Source organism: Hirundo rustica, chromosome 10 (assembly GCF_015227805.2).
Source record: "Hirundo rustica isolate bHirRus1 chromosome 10, bHirRus1.pri.v3, whole genome shotgun sequence".
Classification (NCBI taxonomy): Eukaryota; Metazoa; Chordata; class Aves; order Passeriformes; family Hirundinidae; genus Hirundo; species Hirundo rustica.
In genome coordinates, this window is record NC_053459.1 from 6,434,176 (window position 1) to 6,452,273 (window position 18,098).

Genomic DNA, 18,098 nt, shown 5'->3' on the forward strand with positions numbered 1-18,098 from the left:
AGCAAACAGCAGGAGCAGATAGATCAGAAATGAAAGCATGTGATGCCCATGTAATCTCAGAATATATTAATTCAATTTTCCTGGGTTTTCATTGCTGGAAGCAAATTTAGGAGCACTAGGAAAAAAAAGTATGTTCATATCACAAGGAAAGAACTGAATACTGAGAAATAATATGTTTGGCCAAATACAAATATATGGCACTTGTTTGAAAATGGCAATATTGACAAAATTGCTAAAATCGAACAAAGAAAACTGCATCAAAACTATGAAAAAGCAAAATGCCAAGCATTCCTAATTGTTACACCAAAATCCCTAATCTATTACAGGAAAATACAAGTATAAAGACACCAATAAGTTTGGTTTACAGAACCTTGGTTCTGTAATCACGAGATGATTGTCCAAAAGTGCGAGTTAAAAATATGAAATCCCATTTTAATTGCATGCTCTTTCCTACTATAGGATTTCTTTGATTTTTTTAGAATATTTTTACCAACAGTAAATTTTTCAAAGGTGCCCAAGCAATACCTACTCCTGAAATCAGGGCTCAAGTCGTTTATGACTGTTTGCACCCCAGGCCTTCAAATACTCCTGTTCCTTTACTGTCTGTGTATAATCTCTCCCCTGCTTAGATGGTGCTGTGTATTTCTTCTCCTGCCTGCAGGCTGGGCATGTTATGCATGTGTGTGTCTGTGCACATGTGATTTGTGGATACAGGTCTGTATATGTGAATATATAGACACACATCCACCCACACATGCATATACAAATTCTCCACTTCTCAAAACAATTTCTTTGTATCCGAATTCCAAAGGTTTCTTAATACAAACATGCAGACAATTTCTGTATTTAATCGGCAGACTTGTGTAGGCATCTCCTTTGAAACAGATAAAACGTATCAAAGTCAATTACACATACACACAGAGTCATCAAATATCAAAGCAGTTGCTCATTCCTTTCCATTTGGCTTCTGCAAATATCAATAAATCTAAGTCAACTGTACTACATAAAGTATATTGTATGTTCTGTACCACAGTAAAACCAGAAAATAGACTCCAGATGTTTCCTCAATTTCTGCCAAAAACAAAATTTGAAAAAGTGCTGAAAACCAAACAAAGTTGGAAGCTCTCTTGTAGGAAAAAAAGGCATAAGGAATCCGTAGCTTTGTTAGGAGTAAATTTGTTCTGTCTTCACCTACTAGATAAGAAGGGTCAATCCTGAATAAGTGTAACACTTATGAAGTACAAAAATTCTCATTTCCTTCAAGTGTATTACTTCTTTAAAATTACATCTCAGACTTTCCACAGATTTGAGACAAAATTTCCAACAACTTACACTCATTAGAAATATTTGATTCCCCTGGGACTTAAAAGAGGCTTAGCTTTTAGCTACACTAAAAGTAATATTGAGAATGAGACTTAGAACCTAATTTTCCGAATTTGTACTTTTCTCACGTTAGCCAGTATCAAAACAAACTAACTGATACTGCCTAAGTCTTGTGTTGTTGAAATGCAAAGTAAAGGAGGTTTGCTTAAGCAATCCTTCCGAGCAGGAATGACTGTTGGCTTTGGACTGCATGGGCTGAAGAGTGTTTTGGGCCCATTGTTTCTCCTTTGAGTATTAAAATCGAGAGCTGCAGCACAGCAGCTAAAACCACACAATACTCTCAAAACCAAACCTCTGTGCAGGTCTTGAGGTGCAACTCACCTGCCCCCACACATCCTGTAAAGACCTCTGACCTCGTCAAAACATAAGAGGGTAAGAAACATTTCTAGAGGCAACCAGGACTATCTTACTTGTTTTACAATGAAAAATTTGCCTTCAGGATGTGTCAGTGTTTTTCCTCAGTCTCAGGGGAAGTCTAGGCAAATAGTTTAGCCTTCAACTGCTGTCCTGATGGGGACAGCAGAATTCAAGGGCTCCAAACTGCTTGTGTGAGCAGGTATTCTTGAAAAAAAAAGTGAACAAAAAATGCTTGGATTTATCATTATTTTTGTACACTTTTTGCCCATATAAGGCTTGCTACAGGATATACTTTAATGAACTACTTAATATCAACATATATTTTTAACTTTGGAGTAAGGAACAAAATAATGTAGAATTTGAAACACTTGACTTTCTGCCAGGTCTCTTGTTCCTCCGCAGGATACATGACGGCCCTCAATCAGAACCATTCAGTCCTGTACTTTATCATACACAGTCTGCTGGACCAGTTCAGTCATGAGAAAATATTGCTGTTTACAAAAGCACAGCTTAGACTGGACTCCAGTCAGGATACACTGAATTGGGAGGAGGAACACAAGAAGACATTTTACCTGCATAGCACTCTTTCCCAGCTTAACCACCTCGAACAAAGTGACAGGGTCCCCTTCTCCATTCTGCTGCGGGTGGCCATTGGCTCTCCCACGACTTGCTCCTCGAGCTCCAGCGTCGGATCGCCCCTTGTCCGCTGGAGACTTCCGGGGTTTCTTAGTGGCAGACTGGGCAAAGAAAACCAGCAGAGTGAAAGTTTTTTACAGCTACATCTGAAACCAGCCAGTGTTTCTTTATAGAGCATCCATACATATCACTTGGTTACAGCCTCACACACATTTATACGCACAAAGATTATGGGATGAGCCAGGCTGGAAGGCACCTCCAGAGGTCTCCAGCCTGACCTCCTGCTCAAAGCAGGGTCAGGTAGGAAAACCAACCAGGTTGCTCAGGACTCTATCCAGTCAGATACATGTAATTTCCCTCATTGGTACTTGCTGAGGGACTATTTAAAAGCCACTGCCATGTCAAGGTAAGTAGCAGTCAGCCCAAGACAGTGGTGAACTCCCAATGCTGGAGTTCCAGTTCATCTCAGTCCCTGTATGCACCCTGCACAACACAGACATTGAGAATGACTAGTGATCTTAACTAATGATCTTTCTTAGACAGTAAGTTACTAAAAATACATTTGCCACATTAACATTCATTTTCTGTATTTTCATACAACTTTTGTAAGAAACTGTGTACACAGTCAGCTCTTCAACTCAAATCACCAAATTTGTACAACCAGATTTAGTAGATTACCGTAACAGTCTCTTGTTTCAAAATTTTATGAGTTAAAACATTTTCCCTTCGAGTTTAAATTATTTAATACAATTTTTCTCTACGTTCTTCAAGGTTTTAATCAGGTGGTATAGACACCATCTGTTAAGACTTACCTACTGAACAGTTTGCTCTGAATTTAAGTTACTTGTAAAACAGAAACAAAAAAAAAATCTGGGGAAAATAACATCAGATTTCTTACTTCCATATTCTATTCTTTCTTCCTACTGTGTGACAAACAAAAGCAAAATCTGCTGTTTTTCACAGAACAATGAAGCGAAGAATTATGCTAAAGAAAACAACACACAAGCAACTCAAAGATTAAATTTTGGACAATATCCTCATAGCACTGTTTACTCAAGTATATTTTCAGCTGAGCTTCTATTAATGCTTTTAGTGAAAAACACAAAGCCAACATTTTCGGCTGAAGATTACAGTGCAGACACATTGAGAATTTTACTGCAGCGGAAAGGGATCTAATTTCTGGCAGAGAGCTGGTAGAAGACAACCCTACAAGTCCAGCTTTCCCCATGCTTTAGAAGGAATCACTGTCTTAAAAGGGTGGGCCAGAGGGCTGAAGCAAAGGGCAAGGTAAGGCCCTGCATAGTAATGCAAGCTGGAAAGCTTAAAGTAACGGTACAATCTCTGTGAAGTTTTTTTGGATAACGTTTGCACTTATGATCAAAAGACTATCTCCCTCAATGAATTTTTAAATATGTGCAAAGCTGCCTGAAACAGCAAGAATATTACCAACATATGAAATTTTTAAGCTGTACTGAGCTCAAAAGAGACATGTGATCACTATTTATTAAAATGGGAAAAAATTAGAAGTAAATTGACTCTTGAGATATATAATCCACGCACTTATTCCATCTGGGAAACAGTAAGCCCTTCACCTAGCTACGAGGGCTGCTAAATGAAAGCTTGAATGGGCTTCGGGCTAGGGCAAACTGATGGTCTCCACAGAAACTAATATAAGCCTCCTCTACACCCAGTTTTTCTCAACATGTAATTGAAAGAGGGGCATTAAACGCTGCAAGGATGAAGGGAAACAAAGTAAGAGGTGGATGTGAAATGCACATATCCAAAGCTACCTTGTTAACAAAAGCAATGTGAAAAGCCACCTGTTTGAGTACCTGAGCACTATGGAAACAGGCTCAAAATGTGTAATCACCAGGCATATAAATGCCCAGCTTCAGTTCCCTTTGCCAGGTATCCTGGGAAAAGGGAGGTACTTTGATCAAGGCTCCCAAGTCTGAATTGGAAGGGCGAGATCACCACTGAGCCCTCAGAAGAGCTACAGAAATAACTGACAGATACACTTCTGACAAATTACTGGATAAGCCACGTTCTTCAAGTCCAAATAAATACCTCAATATCCTGCCCCTGAATTAACACCAGATAAATTACTGAGTCTGCTCTGAAAAAATTTCCCTCTGGTGTAGATTTTCTTTTGACAATGAGAACATCTCTCAGAGTGGAAAAAAATATTACATCTAACAAAAGCCATTGTGTATCCAAGCTGGGACAGCAAAATCCGGAAGCAGGATCTGTATTGAATCCTGCCCCTAGAGACAAAACAAGTAGACATGATGCTCCACTTGAGACTGAAGAAAATCCAAAATGCGAACTTTCTGAGTTAGGCAAGGATTACCATTGTCTTCAGGTGGAAAGGCACTAGTGAAATAGCATCCACTCCTCACAGCACTTCCATACAGCAGGAAGCCCAAGTTCAATCTCATTCCAGAGTCTCAACATGAAAGAAAGTCATATACAGGTCCTCCAGCAACTGTCTGGTGCTCTAAAGTTTTGCAAGCCCAAAGCACATGGCATTCCCTTAGTCATTAAAACATAATATTACAATGAAGCTGTCAAACATTATTCACACATAATGTCTCTGAATTTACAGCAAGAAATTTTGCAGACCATGTTGACAGGTTTGAGCCTCTGAGCACAAAGTTCAACAGGAAATCCTACTTCAGAGAGACCAAAGAGACCAATCAGCCACTGGAATAATCTCCCCAGGGAATCTGGGGGTTCCTCAGCATTGGACAACTCAGATTCAGCTGGACAGGCAGCTAGCGCAATTTCTCTAGATTGTGCTTTTGCCAGACAAGGTTGAACCAAATGATCTGTGAAGTCCCTTCCAGCCTGGTATTCTATGATTCTGTCCCAGGATGGAGACATCCTCCACCACCACCGGAGCAAGTGAAGGGAAAGGCAGGACTGGTACATCCATGGAAACACAGAGAAGACTTGTTCGTGATACAGACCATCTGTGGTGTATCTCCAAAGGCAGGGTACTCATGGAAATGGAACTGCAAAAGCTACAAATCTAAAAATTGTGTTTGGCTTTGAGGATGCCAGGCACAGGTAACCATGCATCCCAGAAAAGAGAGACATGCACTCAGGAGAGGGTGATCCTTCTGCAAAAAACAACCCCCCCATTCCCTAACCCCGTGAAGAGCTTCCACACAGAAACAGCCCTGCTCAAGGATGACTGTGGTCCCAGTAAGCCTGCCAGGCTATCGCTGACAGCTATAAAATGAAATACTTCATAAGACCAGAGTGAAAATGTAGCAGGTCTGCTCCCATGGATCCACCAAATGCTCAAGACACAGGAAAAACAGGACTTCCAAGTCCCAAAAGGAGCAAAAATTGTGATTACTGCATATAATTTTACAGCTTTCAGCCTTTCAGAAAGCTCCCCCCTGAAGTGGGGGCATTAGGACTGCCCAAGACAGGGATAAAGCAGCATGACAAGGTAAGCATGAGGCTTTTTAATCACACACCAAGAAAGGTGCTGCCTGGAGCTGAGAGGCTGCAGCAGTTGCACTTGTGATTTCACTCCAAAACCCAGGACAGCTGGGCTGGTGTGGTGTCAAAATGGACTGAGGTGCCAAATGAAAACAGAAATTCCTGATGATTTTTCAAATCTGTGACAACAAAAGCTGAGGGTTTATATACACCAGCATTAAGAAATTCAGAAGTTCCAGAATATGCCACAGAAGCAACAACCAAAAATGGCCATACTCATTGTCACATACCTTACCTGTTGCTTTAAGGCTTAATGCAAACAGGATGCAAACAGGAAACAAAAGACTCACCTTGACTGCAATTAAAATGAAGACAGTTCAGGATTTTGTAACAAATTAGCTACACAACACTTTTCCTTTCACATCTTTAAAATTACTGTGAAGAAAATAAAGTGACTCACATTTGTAAAATCAAGTAATACACTAAAAATTAATTCATACACTACCAAAAAAAAAGTGAATGTGGCTTGACATTTTCCATAAACATTCCCCAAGTTGATGTGATGCACTTCATGAAGAAATAAAGGCAGTAGAAGTCCTAGAGTCAGTAACTGAGCCTAACACACCACCTGAAAACAATGACTGGTGCATTTGCACCGTGAGTCATTTAGAGGAATAAATATCCCATTTCCCAGGCAAGGTGGAAGAAGCTTTTTAACCTCCTCTTGAGTAAGACTGAAGAACTTGCCTCTCCAAGGCACCAGCCCCTCAAGAGGCCCTGTATTATAAGCTTGTATTAAGTGGAAGAATGGCGATGCCTGAAGTCTTCATGAATGAATCCTGATTAAAACAAGACTATGACACATTTCATACCATCATCATGGTTATCTAGGGAGAAGGTTCCTGGATTCCAACAGTCCTGTGGTCTGTTTTGGTCACAGAAACAAACAAGGTGCTCCCTGTGACAAGTCTCATCCTACAAATAAAGACAGGTGCAGGTCCCCTAAGACCCAGTGCATCCAGAGCTGCTTCAGCTGCAACACTTGCAGTTTAGGACAAAAAAAGCAGAGTGTTGGGGAGTGGTGGTGCTATTTTTCACCCTTATTTAAAAATCTATCAAGAGCTCTAAAAGTCATCTTAAAGAATCAAGAGAGTATGCTATAAATGCTTGAATAATTTCAATTCTTCTAGCTGAGGCATTTAGTACCAAAAAAAGACTGTTTCCACAGAACAATGAAGAATAGATTAGATTGCCAAAAATACAAGAACCATCCCATTGAAAGCTTAAAAGGAAAACTTCGAATGCTACAGGTAACAGGATAGAAAAACTCTCCGCAAAGATTTTATAGATGCACTGCATTTCTACTGATCTACAGACTTCCTTCAGTTGTAAAAGACAGACCTAAACCATCAGGCAGGCAAGCTGAAACAGGAGACTGATGTAAATCACACCAACCACAAACCTCCACTGCTATGAAAAGAAATTCTTCTAAGAGGATTCCTCCCTGTTATTAATCAGGACACGTATGACTTAGAACTAGAAGCAAAACTCAATCCCCTGCTGTATCTAACATCTATACTGCAAGATTAAATAAGGCCAGGAATCTTGCAATGTTAAAATTTCCCATATGAATGCAAAGATAAGGCATTGTGGTCTGTCTCCTCCATACCAAAAACTACAAAAGGACCTGAAAACAAAATTGTACGGGCTTTGCTGGGGACAAAAGCATCAGAAGTGCCTTGTTTCATCTTGCTTTAAGTGGACAAAGATACACTATGGCTCTGAGTATGGGATGAGAGAGAAACCAGCAGAGATCTCCAAATTGCCACCTCTGGAACAGACAAATTGATGTTTCCCCCTGTCCTCTGAATTAGAGATTAAATCTGTCTGCTACTTCGAATCTGAAACACAGCCAGGGATCTCTCTCACATGCCTCAACCTCCAGCAGCTGAGGTTTAAGCCAAGCTATTCTGAGCTCCTGGGAAGGTGAGGCCAGGTAGTTTAAATAAAGCATGTCAACAGTGCTGAACAGAGTGCTGATCCAAAAGAGGAGACAAAAAAGGATGGGAAAATAACTGATCTGAGCCTGAGCTCCCTGATGTGAATGCTACACCGCATCATTAGCCCTTGGGCTTTCAAATCCCCTATGCAGAACAGGAGAGCACACCCATAGCTACGTATTTCAATAATGCAGCAGACTGAGAGGCCAAGTTGGCCAATATTACTGAAGAACTTCAAGGACAGGACTGTTAGAAGTCATTCCCTAAACAGACACCTCAGAATTCATTAAATACATACCCAGATGGTATCCTCACATACAGTACCACAAACATGTGCACAACAATATCCCACTGGCTGGACAGACTCAGCTCTTGGGCATCTGCCCTACAAGACTCAGTGCTTAGAAGGGTACACGGCCAATAGCCAGCCCCAGCCACTGGAGCAGGACATGCTGCAGACCCTGCTGAACTCCCAGCAAGGCCTGGGGCATTCAGGACAGTCAGGTTAGGTTCTGAGAGCTATTCTGCAAGACCAAGGCACTTAATCTATTTGCAAATTGATTGTCTAGCCTACTCATTCAAGTACTCACTAGAACAGTGTACAGAAGTGAAGGGACTACTTGAAAAGCAGTGTTTTAGAATGGATTGAAAGGAAATCAAAGATCAACTAGTTCTAAGCTTTTTAGAAAGTGAAGGTAACCCCAAAGCATTACAATTCTCTATGAACTGAAGAGGTATTTGCTACAAAAGGCAGTTTTTCAAATGAGCACCATCCTCTTACAAAGGTCTCAGATCTGCAGAGAATGTCTTTCTTTGGAAAACAATCTGGAAAATTCTCTTGCAGTAGCATATGTTTCTGATAAAAGGTCAAGTCCATTCTGTGACACTCAACAGAAACCTGTTTAAAATACATACATATATTTAATGGAATATATTCCATGCAGCTCTGTAATAGGATCATGCAGCAAAAAGAAAAGTCCCTTTCCAAAAGAGGTCAGTATGTTTATGGCAGATGTGCTACTGTAGCTGTGATGGCCTAAGGACATCAGCAAATCAGCATTTGCAGGAAGAGATTAAATCTTATTAGACCATAATATTTATTTAGAAAAAAATCCCAGCCACAGAAATCAGAAGAGCCTTTGGGCTACCATTCTTCAGGTCTATAATAGAAATGAAACTCACCTAAGCTAAATCTCACTTGAGAAAAACATTTCTGAACTTAACTAAACCTTTTAATCTGTTTCACATCTGACAGTAAAGGTAGGTGGTACCTGTGAAGGAAACAAAACCCACCGTAGTGAAGAGGTGGGGGGGAAATATCAGAGCTGCACCTCCTGTAAGAACCAGGCAATTCACCTGAGGAAAGTGGCTGTGTTAGCAACACGGTTTGCAAAAGCAATACAATTACCAAGCCCCTGGCTTTTAATATCAAATAATACTGTAAATTCAATTGCCTGGATTAGCCTTACCAAGGTTTTTGCATTTCTCCTCAAGATATTAGTCACTGAGTGACTTTTTGCTTTTGGGTTGTTTTTTTTGTAGGAGAAAAAAAAGGGAGAAAAAGGGAGGAATTTATCATGAAGCAAAACGGAATAGGCACCAAGAGAGGCTGTGCAGTCTCCAGCCTCAGTAGTTTTCCAAATCAGACTGGAAAAGCCATGAGCAGTGTGGTCTGATCTCAAAGCTGACCCCACTCTGACTACGAGGATGCAATGAGAACTGCTGAGTCCCATTCCATAAACAACCATATTGTTTTTCCTCTCTAAAACACTTCCAGTCCTAATATATGCTTTCCTGAGATTTTGGGATGGAGGTCCAAAGGGAAAGAAAAAGTAGAACTGAGAAAATTCTTCCAAATTTTAACAAACTACAGTTTTATAAAGGACACTGTATTTGTTTCATTCTCTGTTTTTTTTAAGACTTAAGACTTTTTTAAGACTTTAAGACTGGATTTGGGGTTTTTTGACTCCTCCTAAGCATTAAGATGAAGCTTCCACAGAATCTCTCCTGGTAACCCTAAGGTCTTGCTCCTTAGCAGCAGCAGTCTGCTCACAGCCCATCACCTTGTGAATGAAGCAACGGCTGGATCCTCTGCACGTTCATCACTTGACAATCACACAACCTAATGAATCTGGAGCTGTTCTAAGCAAAATGAGCAATTCCTCCCATAGAAATCTGATAGCAGACCAGCAGAGTGCTTCAGCAAATGTTCCCATAGGAGTGACTAATAAACTGAAGCAGAGGAATGAGAAATGCTTTTTGTAACATTTACCTTTCCCTTCCAGTGAGTGTGTGCTGGGTACAAAATACCCCTAGTGTTGCGGTAACTTGAATTCCTATATTGTAACAACATTCTGGCTTAGCAATCAGGTTGCACCCCCCTGCTTTTTTTATTTGAGCTACAAAATGCTGTAGATTTGCCAATGAAATATTTGTAAGATAATTCTTCATTTCATCCTTTGCTTACAAGCTATGTAAACAGATAAGCTGTTCTCTTCAAATACTTCTTTAAGGCTTGCTCTGAAGAGGCTTCATATTCATGAGCAAATCCATTTATTTGATGAAGAATATATGCATCATAGGAAAGAGTTTGAAAGCTGTCAAAAAGGAAGACAACATGCCCAGAAAAGACCAGGATTTAAAATGTTGGCACCCTGAGTAAGTCCAGAGACTGTGATGCAAATTGAAAACCAACAGTAAACAGGAATTTGCTCCAGCTTGGCCAGTATGCCTGAGAGGAACACATAGACCTGTCCACTCTTACAGCCTCACCAAACCCATGGTTTGAGATAAGCCTTAGGATCAAAGCCCTCAGAGTTAAAAAAAAAAAAAATCATCTCCATCTACTAGTGCTATGTAGATATATAGATATATGGCACATTCATATTGCGAGTTTGTTCACAGAGCAACACTAAGAGGTGAATCAAACTCATTAATAACAAACACACAGAAGTTCCACCAAGTCTTACTTCACACTCTGTACTTCAAGTGATAGAGCCAGGAGAATCAAATTGATCATCTTCAAGAACTGAGATGAAGGGACAACATGACACACGGCATTTTCCCTTTATTTTTCAATAAATTGGCTATTTTATAAAACAAATGAAAATAAAAGAGAAAGCCTCCCTAATGCCTTGTGTAGCAGAGAACTGTTTCTGTATGTTCCTACTGATAGGCCAGCAGAGACAAAGACAACAATATCACCTGCTGCACTATGCCAGCGGATGGCTGAAGCTCCCAGTCTAAAAGCAGAATGCAGCACGTGTCAATCACGTGGCTTTTAAATGTGTAAATAGATTTTCTCAGGAGTCTAGTAAATATCATGCTGCAGTTCTTCCATTCACATTAAGAGATTATCAGTAATAAAGGGATAGCTCAAAGGTCATTTGTCACTTAAAGTCCATTTCAACTTTCAAGAAGAAAGTGGTTGTACTTACTGAGGTTATTCTCATATCTGGAAGAATGTTGTAATGACAATAATAACAAAAGTGCATTGTTCATAAAAGCAGCTAGCAAAAAGAAAAATTAATAGCTATTACGAGATCATTTTTGTGTCCTTTTTTAAATGCTCCAAACATTGTTTGCACATCAATTTGATAAATATTTCATACTACAAGTCTTCATAAAGTCTGACATAGGACTCATTAAAAGCCTATTTACGTGACCACAAGATGATCAGATGAAAAAGAGTCTGCAGTCAATTATAAATAGATGCATAACAAAACAAAAATAAATTAAATAGATGCATAACAAAACAGAAATAAGTTACACATACTGGAGGCCTGCCAGGACGGCCCCTTTTTCTTTTTCCTTTGACTTCTGCTTCTTCAAGCTCACTGCCAGCATCTGAATGTGCAGTAGTTTCGTTTGTAGAATCCCTAGGGGGAAAAACGTTAGATAAATTCAAATGATTTGAAATCAACAAGTAGTCTGCAACTGACCAACTAAATACTTAGTCCTGAGCGAGAGAACAAATAAACAATAAAAAAAGTCACCATTAAAAGGCTTTCCCCGTTCATTCTGCAAACCAAGGAACCCAGCACCGCTGGCTCTGGCAAAAGGCCTTCCCTTTTTATCGGCTGCAATGTCATTTTATTGACTGGAATTCCTTAAATTAATTCATTTTCATTTGAAAACACGTTACACTTCAAAACTGGCTATATTAACATGCTCAATTCATCAATCTCACAATGTATTCACTACCAAGAACTTCATTTACTCTTTGTAGCTGCTTCTGAGCTGCTCTCAAGGCCCCAAGAGCAATGTGGAGTCCAATCCAGCTGTCTCATCATTAGCACAGTTACTCAAGGCTCCACACAGCTTACACCATGCTCTCAGTCACACCCCAAGACAAGGGCAGCTATTAATAGCGAGGATTCATGCTGACTGTGGGGCCCAACCCAAAAACTCCCTTTGATCCAAAGACATTTATAATTTTTGCAGTTAGAAAAATATTTTCACTTGTACAATGGAAAAGCTTTGACATTGCTCAACTCCTGTTAGCAGAGAAGCCCAAACAATAATTTCTCATTTGTTGTCATTTCAGATTTAAGATCATGATAAGAAAAAAAAAAAATTTCCCCCAGTTTTCACCAGCTCTCCCAGCTAGAGGCACAGGTACTTCTCTGCTGTCCAAACAGACATGGCTGCTGGAAGAAACTCAGAATGGAATTCATCTTTAGAGGCATTAGATGTTGCCCAAGAGCAGCTCACATGCAAAATCATATCTGTTATTGATGAGCTTTATTTTTACTGTGCAAGACCACCAGTGCACCAGATCTCTGTAAATTTTCATTTACAACCAATAATGTCCTAGATTACTCACCGATGGGTCAAGTGTACTTATAGATTTCTTTAAATCTAAAATAATTTCCTTGAAGTGAAAGGAGTTCAGTTGCTGTACAACCTGTGCAAAGGGAAGGTGAAAACCAGACCTATTCCATATTTTATAGAGCCTCAAATGTCAATGGCAGCATTAGTGATCTGCTCTAGAGAAACTGAGAAGCTCCAGCAAGCCAAGATCTACACAGATCTTCCAGGTTGTCTGGGGGTTATTTTGTATTTTATTTATGTATGTTATTTTGCTGCATAGATCAGGAATATTTCGCAAATTTATTGTATCACCAAGAAAGCTATTTAATAATGCAGAAAGATATTGTATCAGAACTGGGGATGTTCTCATACTCCTCTTTACTGAAATTACTGTATTGTCTAGGTCTGCTCTCACCCAAATAATTCTGCAGAATTGCGATGAATTTCTAATATTAAGACATTGTTTTCCAACATTTTCCTATCTGCAAGCACAAAAACACCAAGAGTGTCCACAGAATATTTTACAAAAGCATTTTAGAATGCAGAAGAACATATATGAACATCTTTTACTGAAAGTAACTTCAGTGGATTATCTCTAAATACTCAGCACACCCCAGAAAATCTGGCACCCTAAATAAAAAACCACTGTCCAAGTGCATTTGAGTTCACAAATTACATGCTAGTAACACAGTACCTCTACAAAATATTGAAAATGCAGCTTTGTTGTGATAGAATTAAAAAGTAGCCTTTTCACTTCATAAAATATGAAATTTGAAAAATTTAATACCAAGTATGTATTTGGAAAAACACCCCAAAAATGTAAAAAGCCTAAAATCAAACAAAATATACCCCAAATGGAGTTCAAATTTGTTTGGTAGATTAGGGCTGCAAAAGAGAAAAACAATGCAGTAAATGCAGCTGAAAACATGCTTATGCAGATGGATGTATCCGGCCTTTACTCAAAAACCTCATCACACTGCAATTCGACAAAAATGCACATTGGTTCACAATGGCAATTTTAATAGATTTTGAATACAGAAGTAAGGAACCCCATAAAAGTATTTGCTCCCTTCTGTTGCTGGAGAGAAATTAAAACCATTCTCTCTTGCTCTCTCTAAAAAAAAAAACCCAAAGCTTTCCTCTCTGTTCTGCTCACATCCTTACTGGAAAAGTTTCAGGCATGGTGTGTCTATCTAAAGAACACCCCCATTCCTGGGGAAACGCTGTGCTTTGCTAGCTCATAAACCTGCACCCCTAGGATCACCAGGATAAAACTTTCTCTCGATTAAAAACAGATTCAGCAACCCTCCCCGGCAAACAGCTCAAACCCTTCCCTTGAAACACCACAGCTATATAACTAAGTTAAACTCTACTACTACTTCACATGCATCTGCTCCGCAGAGAATTTGACTTTCCTATACAGCTTCAGTTGGGTCTAGCAAAACCTCCAGATAAATTTGTCTATTTAGTTCTGAAGATTTCAGATCTTTCCATTTATGATAAGGCGATCAAGACAAGTAGCTCGAATGTAAATGTTTTAAACTGAAGAAAATAAATCTTACCCCAACAATATGTGAGGAAGAAAGGAAACTTCTTTCCAGCAAAGAATATATGTAAGGAGCAAGAGGAAAACATCAAAAACTAGGTTCCCTTTAATCCTCACATAATTTAGAGTAGGGAAACAGGATGAAGGACAACCTCCAGTCTTTAACTGCTTTCATATTAAAATAAATATCGTAACAAGCAGCAAGGAATTGTGTTTGAATCATCCAACTCGTACCCAAAAAAGCCCTTCCAGTGTGGCTGTGAGCCCTTTCAGTTTGGGAGGCAGTGCCTCTTGCTCCTGTCCCAGCCTTGCAGTTGCTCTGGGTACACACACAAGCCCCTTTTCCTCTTATTTCTGAACTCAGAGCAGCAGTACAGCATCTCCTAACTGCCTGCAGTTCTGTCAGTTTGTAACACTCAGTGAGAGAAGCAGCTGGCTAGCATCCATCTCCCTCATTCCGTGCACATCTTGCAGAACTGCTAAGAAGTAATTTATCTGGTGGCAGTTATCCACATCTTAATAGACCAGAATTATCCTAGCCTCATTCCATGTATGTGTGACTAGGCACCTGAGGGGGGAACTCTGGCTTAGTCATAACTTATCCTTCCTGAAGCTGTTGTGAAGGAAGATAATCTGGGCCTAAGGAAACCTGCCTCATCTAAGGTGAGATGGAAGTGCCTAAACCTTTCCTCTCTTAGGACTCCTTTGAAATGACAGGGACATGAGAGAATTTGACAGAGGTGGAGGGGGCCTGCAAGACTGGGGTGAGCAGAGCAAAGGCCACAAGTGATAACAGGGCTCAGGTATACTCTGCTTTGCTTTCTGGTTCCTGTGGTGACTAAAGCAACTCCAGCATCCCTTCGAAAAACTCCAGATGGTATTCCAGAGTTATAATTACTAATCCTTGAAACAATCCATTTTAATGAAGAAATAACAGACTACTGGGCAGCCCTTTACCATGTCATGCTTCTGAAAAATATTTTTCCATTAACACAGTAAATTTCACATCTCTGTAAAACAAACTAAAATTAATTTACCTTTCTTCTACTAGTCCACAAAGCCCTAGCTAGAGAGTTTATATACCATGCCCCTTTAAAAACATACCACAGCAAAAAACCTCTGTTTATGAATCAGATTTTGTAAAAAAAGACACCAAAACACTTCTATAAGCTTTTATCACTGTTGCTGAGGGGCTCAACATTCTGGCAGAGATAAATTCAGTAATTGCTATCGCCAGATTCAGCCTTGTGAAAAAAAGCATTCATGAAGAAAAATGGCTAAATGCACAGGCTCATGAATCATGGACGAATCAGTGTTGATCTTCCAAAATCTAAGGAGCAAATCTGAGTCACGTCATTGAGAGAAGATTCATACCTGTCCATCACACAGATCAATTACACCAGATGTTTTCTACAAACATCTGAAACACCAATAAGTGAAATCTTGTCTTCACTGTGTTCAGGAGCCGCTTCTATGAATCTAGAAAGGTCAAAGATTCTCCTTTCATGTTCCCTCAACAAAGAGGGATTCGGGAGGAAATATATTATATGCTCCTAAGCAATGTATATTAATGTATCAAATCAGCTTTAGGATTGCTTGTTTAAAGGGGATATCCAAAAATATTCCAAAACACCACCAAAAAAAAAGTAGAAATTAAGCACAGGAATGGGAGATTATAATAATCCTTCAAATAATTCATTTAAGAGCTAGAAAGGAAACCTTGGCTTTCTGTGTGGAACTGGACTGTGTCTTCCCAAATCTGTAAATGTGTGAAGTTAATACCCTCTAGCCCAAAAATTGTTTCAGGTTTCCTCACCCTTAGCCAGTGCTCTTCCAGATGAAAGCCTGTCTGGAACCTTCTGAATTAGGATTTATCACTTTCTTTGATACCTCATCCACACTAGACAATGTTGTGAGCCCTCAGGAGAAGCCCAAAACCTTTATATGCAAATCATGCTGAGTTCTTTGTAAAATGAAAGGCCACCTCTTGTTCATAAGCAATCAAAACTACATGTATTGTTGAGGATGACATCTCACCAATGCTTCACGGAGTAGCATTAAATTATTCCCAACCAGAAAAAACAACATTCATGTTTTCTTTTGCTCTTTGATTTGTTTAATATAAGTGGCTCCGACTAAAGAATAGGTTGGTATATTTAACGTCCCTCAGGCTTTTCAGCTGGTGTGTAGTTACCAAATCCATTAATATGCACTTTTTAACCTTAAACTCTGTGATATTCCATTCACTTTTTAAGTCCACCTGGGCTCTTGAAGTGGGAATGCAAGTATCTCTTTCCTATCACTACTATCACAGATTCTCCTAGCTTTTTGTTCTTGGCATTATTTCACAAACATTCCCTCACTTCTTGAATGTGGCAAATCCATGAAATATCAACCAAGAAAATATTCTTCCACAACTAATCCCTAAGCTAACAACAACCCCCTCAGGCTGACACTCCCCCTCAGTGCTCCCCATCAAGGTCATCGCCAGCTTTAGCCTGTACTCATCCACAACTACACTTTTTTTAAGAGGTTTTAAAAATACAAGAGAAAACTAATGCAAACCATGCTATTATTAAGGTCAGACAAATTTCTTTTCAACTGTCCAACCATTAATTTTCTTAAATAACAGGACTTGAAATCTTAGCTTGGAATGCCACTCAACCCTGATAAACTGAGGTTCCTTTACACCCTGAGGTAAAAAAACCCAATAAACAACAACAACAAAAAACCCACCTAGAAAACATTCCAAGCAAAAATAAATTAACATTAGATAGCAAATGTACCTGGCACAGGTGCCGGGCACTGGCAGCAGGGAGGTCACAGAGGGAGCTCTGTGAGGGGATGAAGGGCCCTAGGAGGGAAGAGGGCTCTATGAGGGGATGAAGGGGCTCTGTGAGGGGATGAAGGGCTCTGGGAGGGAAGAGGGCTCTGTGAGGGGATGAAGGGGCTCTCTGAGGGGATGAAGGGGCTCTCTGAGGGGATGAAGGGCTCTATGAGGGGATGAAGGGGCTCTGGGAGGGGATGAAGGGCTCTATGAGGGGATGAAGGGCTCTGTGAGGGGATGAAGGGGCTCTGTGAGGGGATGAAGGGCTCTATGAGGGGATGAAGGGGCTCTGTGAGGGGATGAAGGGCTCTGTGAGGGGATGAAGGGCTCTATGAGGGGATGAAGGGCTCTATGAGGGGATGAAGGGCTCTATGAGGGGATGAAGGGCTCTATGAGGGGATGAAGGGCTCTATGAGGGGATGAAGGGGCTCTGTGAGGGGATGAAGGGGCTCTGTGAGGGGATGAAGGGGCTCTATGAGGGGATGAAGGGCTCTATGAGGGGATGAAGGGCTCTATGAGGGGATGAAGGGGCTCTGTGAGGGGATGAAGGGGCTCTGTGAGGGGATGAAGGGGCTCTGTGAGGGGATGAAGGGCCCTAGGAGGGAAGAGGGCTCTGTGAGGGGATGAAGGGGCTCTGTGAGGGGATGAAGGGGCTCTGTGAGGGGATGAAGGGCTCTGTGAGGGGATGAAGGGCTCTGTGAGGGGATGAAGGGCTCTGTGAGGGGATGAAGGGCTCTGTAAGGGGATGAAGGGCTCTGTGAGGGGATGAAGGGGCTCTGTGAGGGGATGAAGGGCTCTATGAGGGGATGAAGGGGCTCTGGGAGGGGATGAAGGGGCTCTGGGAGGCGGTGAAGGGGCTCTGGGAGGCGATGAAGGGGCTCTGGGAGGGGATGAAGGGGCTCTGGGAGGGGATGAAGGGGCTCTGGGAGGCGATGAAGGGGCTCTGGGAGGGGATGAAGGGGCTCTGGGAGGGGATGAAGGGGCTCTGGGAGGGGATGAAGGGGCTCTGGGAGGGGATGAAGGGGCTCTGGGAGGGGATGAAGGGGCTCTGGGAGGGGATGAAGGGGCTCTGGGAGGGGATGAA

At 40.9% G+C, this 18,098-nt stretch overlaps 1 protein-coding gene across 7 annotated transcripts in view; it reads right to left on the reverse strand.

Annotated features, from left to right (window-relative positions):
• STAG1 (STAG1 cohesin complex component) overlaps positions 1-18,098 on the reverse strand; it is a 172,735-nt gene that overhangs the window by 112,609 nt on the left and 42,028 nt on the right. For all 7 annotated transcript variants that reach the window (XM_040073903.2, XM_058421907.1, XM_040073908.2 and 4 more), the window contains 2 exons: positions 11,605-11,707; positions 2,313-2,477 (listed from right to left, as the gene is read on the reverse strand). In XM_040073903.2, coding sequence (XP_039929837.1) covers positions 2,313-2,477; positions 11,605-11,707 — 268 coding nt within the window. The remainder of the gene's footprint in view (positions 1-2,312; positions 2,478-11,604; positions 11,708-18,098) is intronic.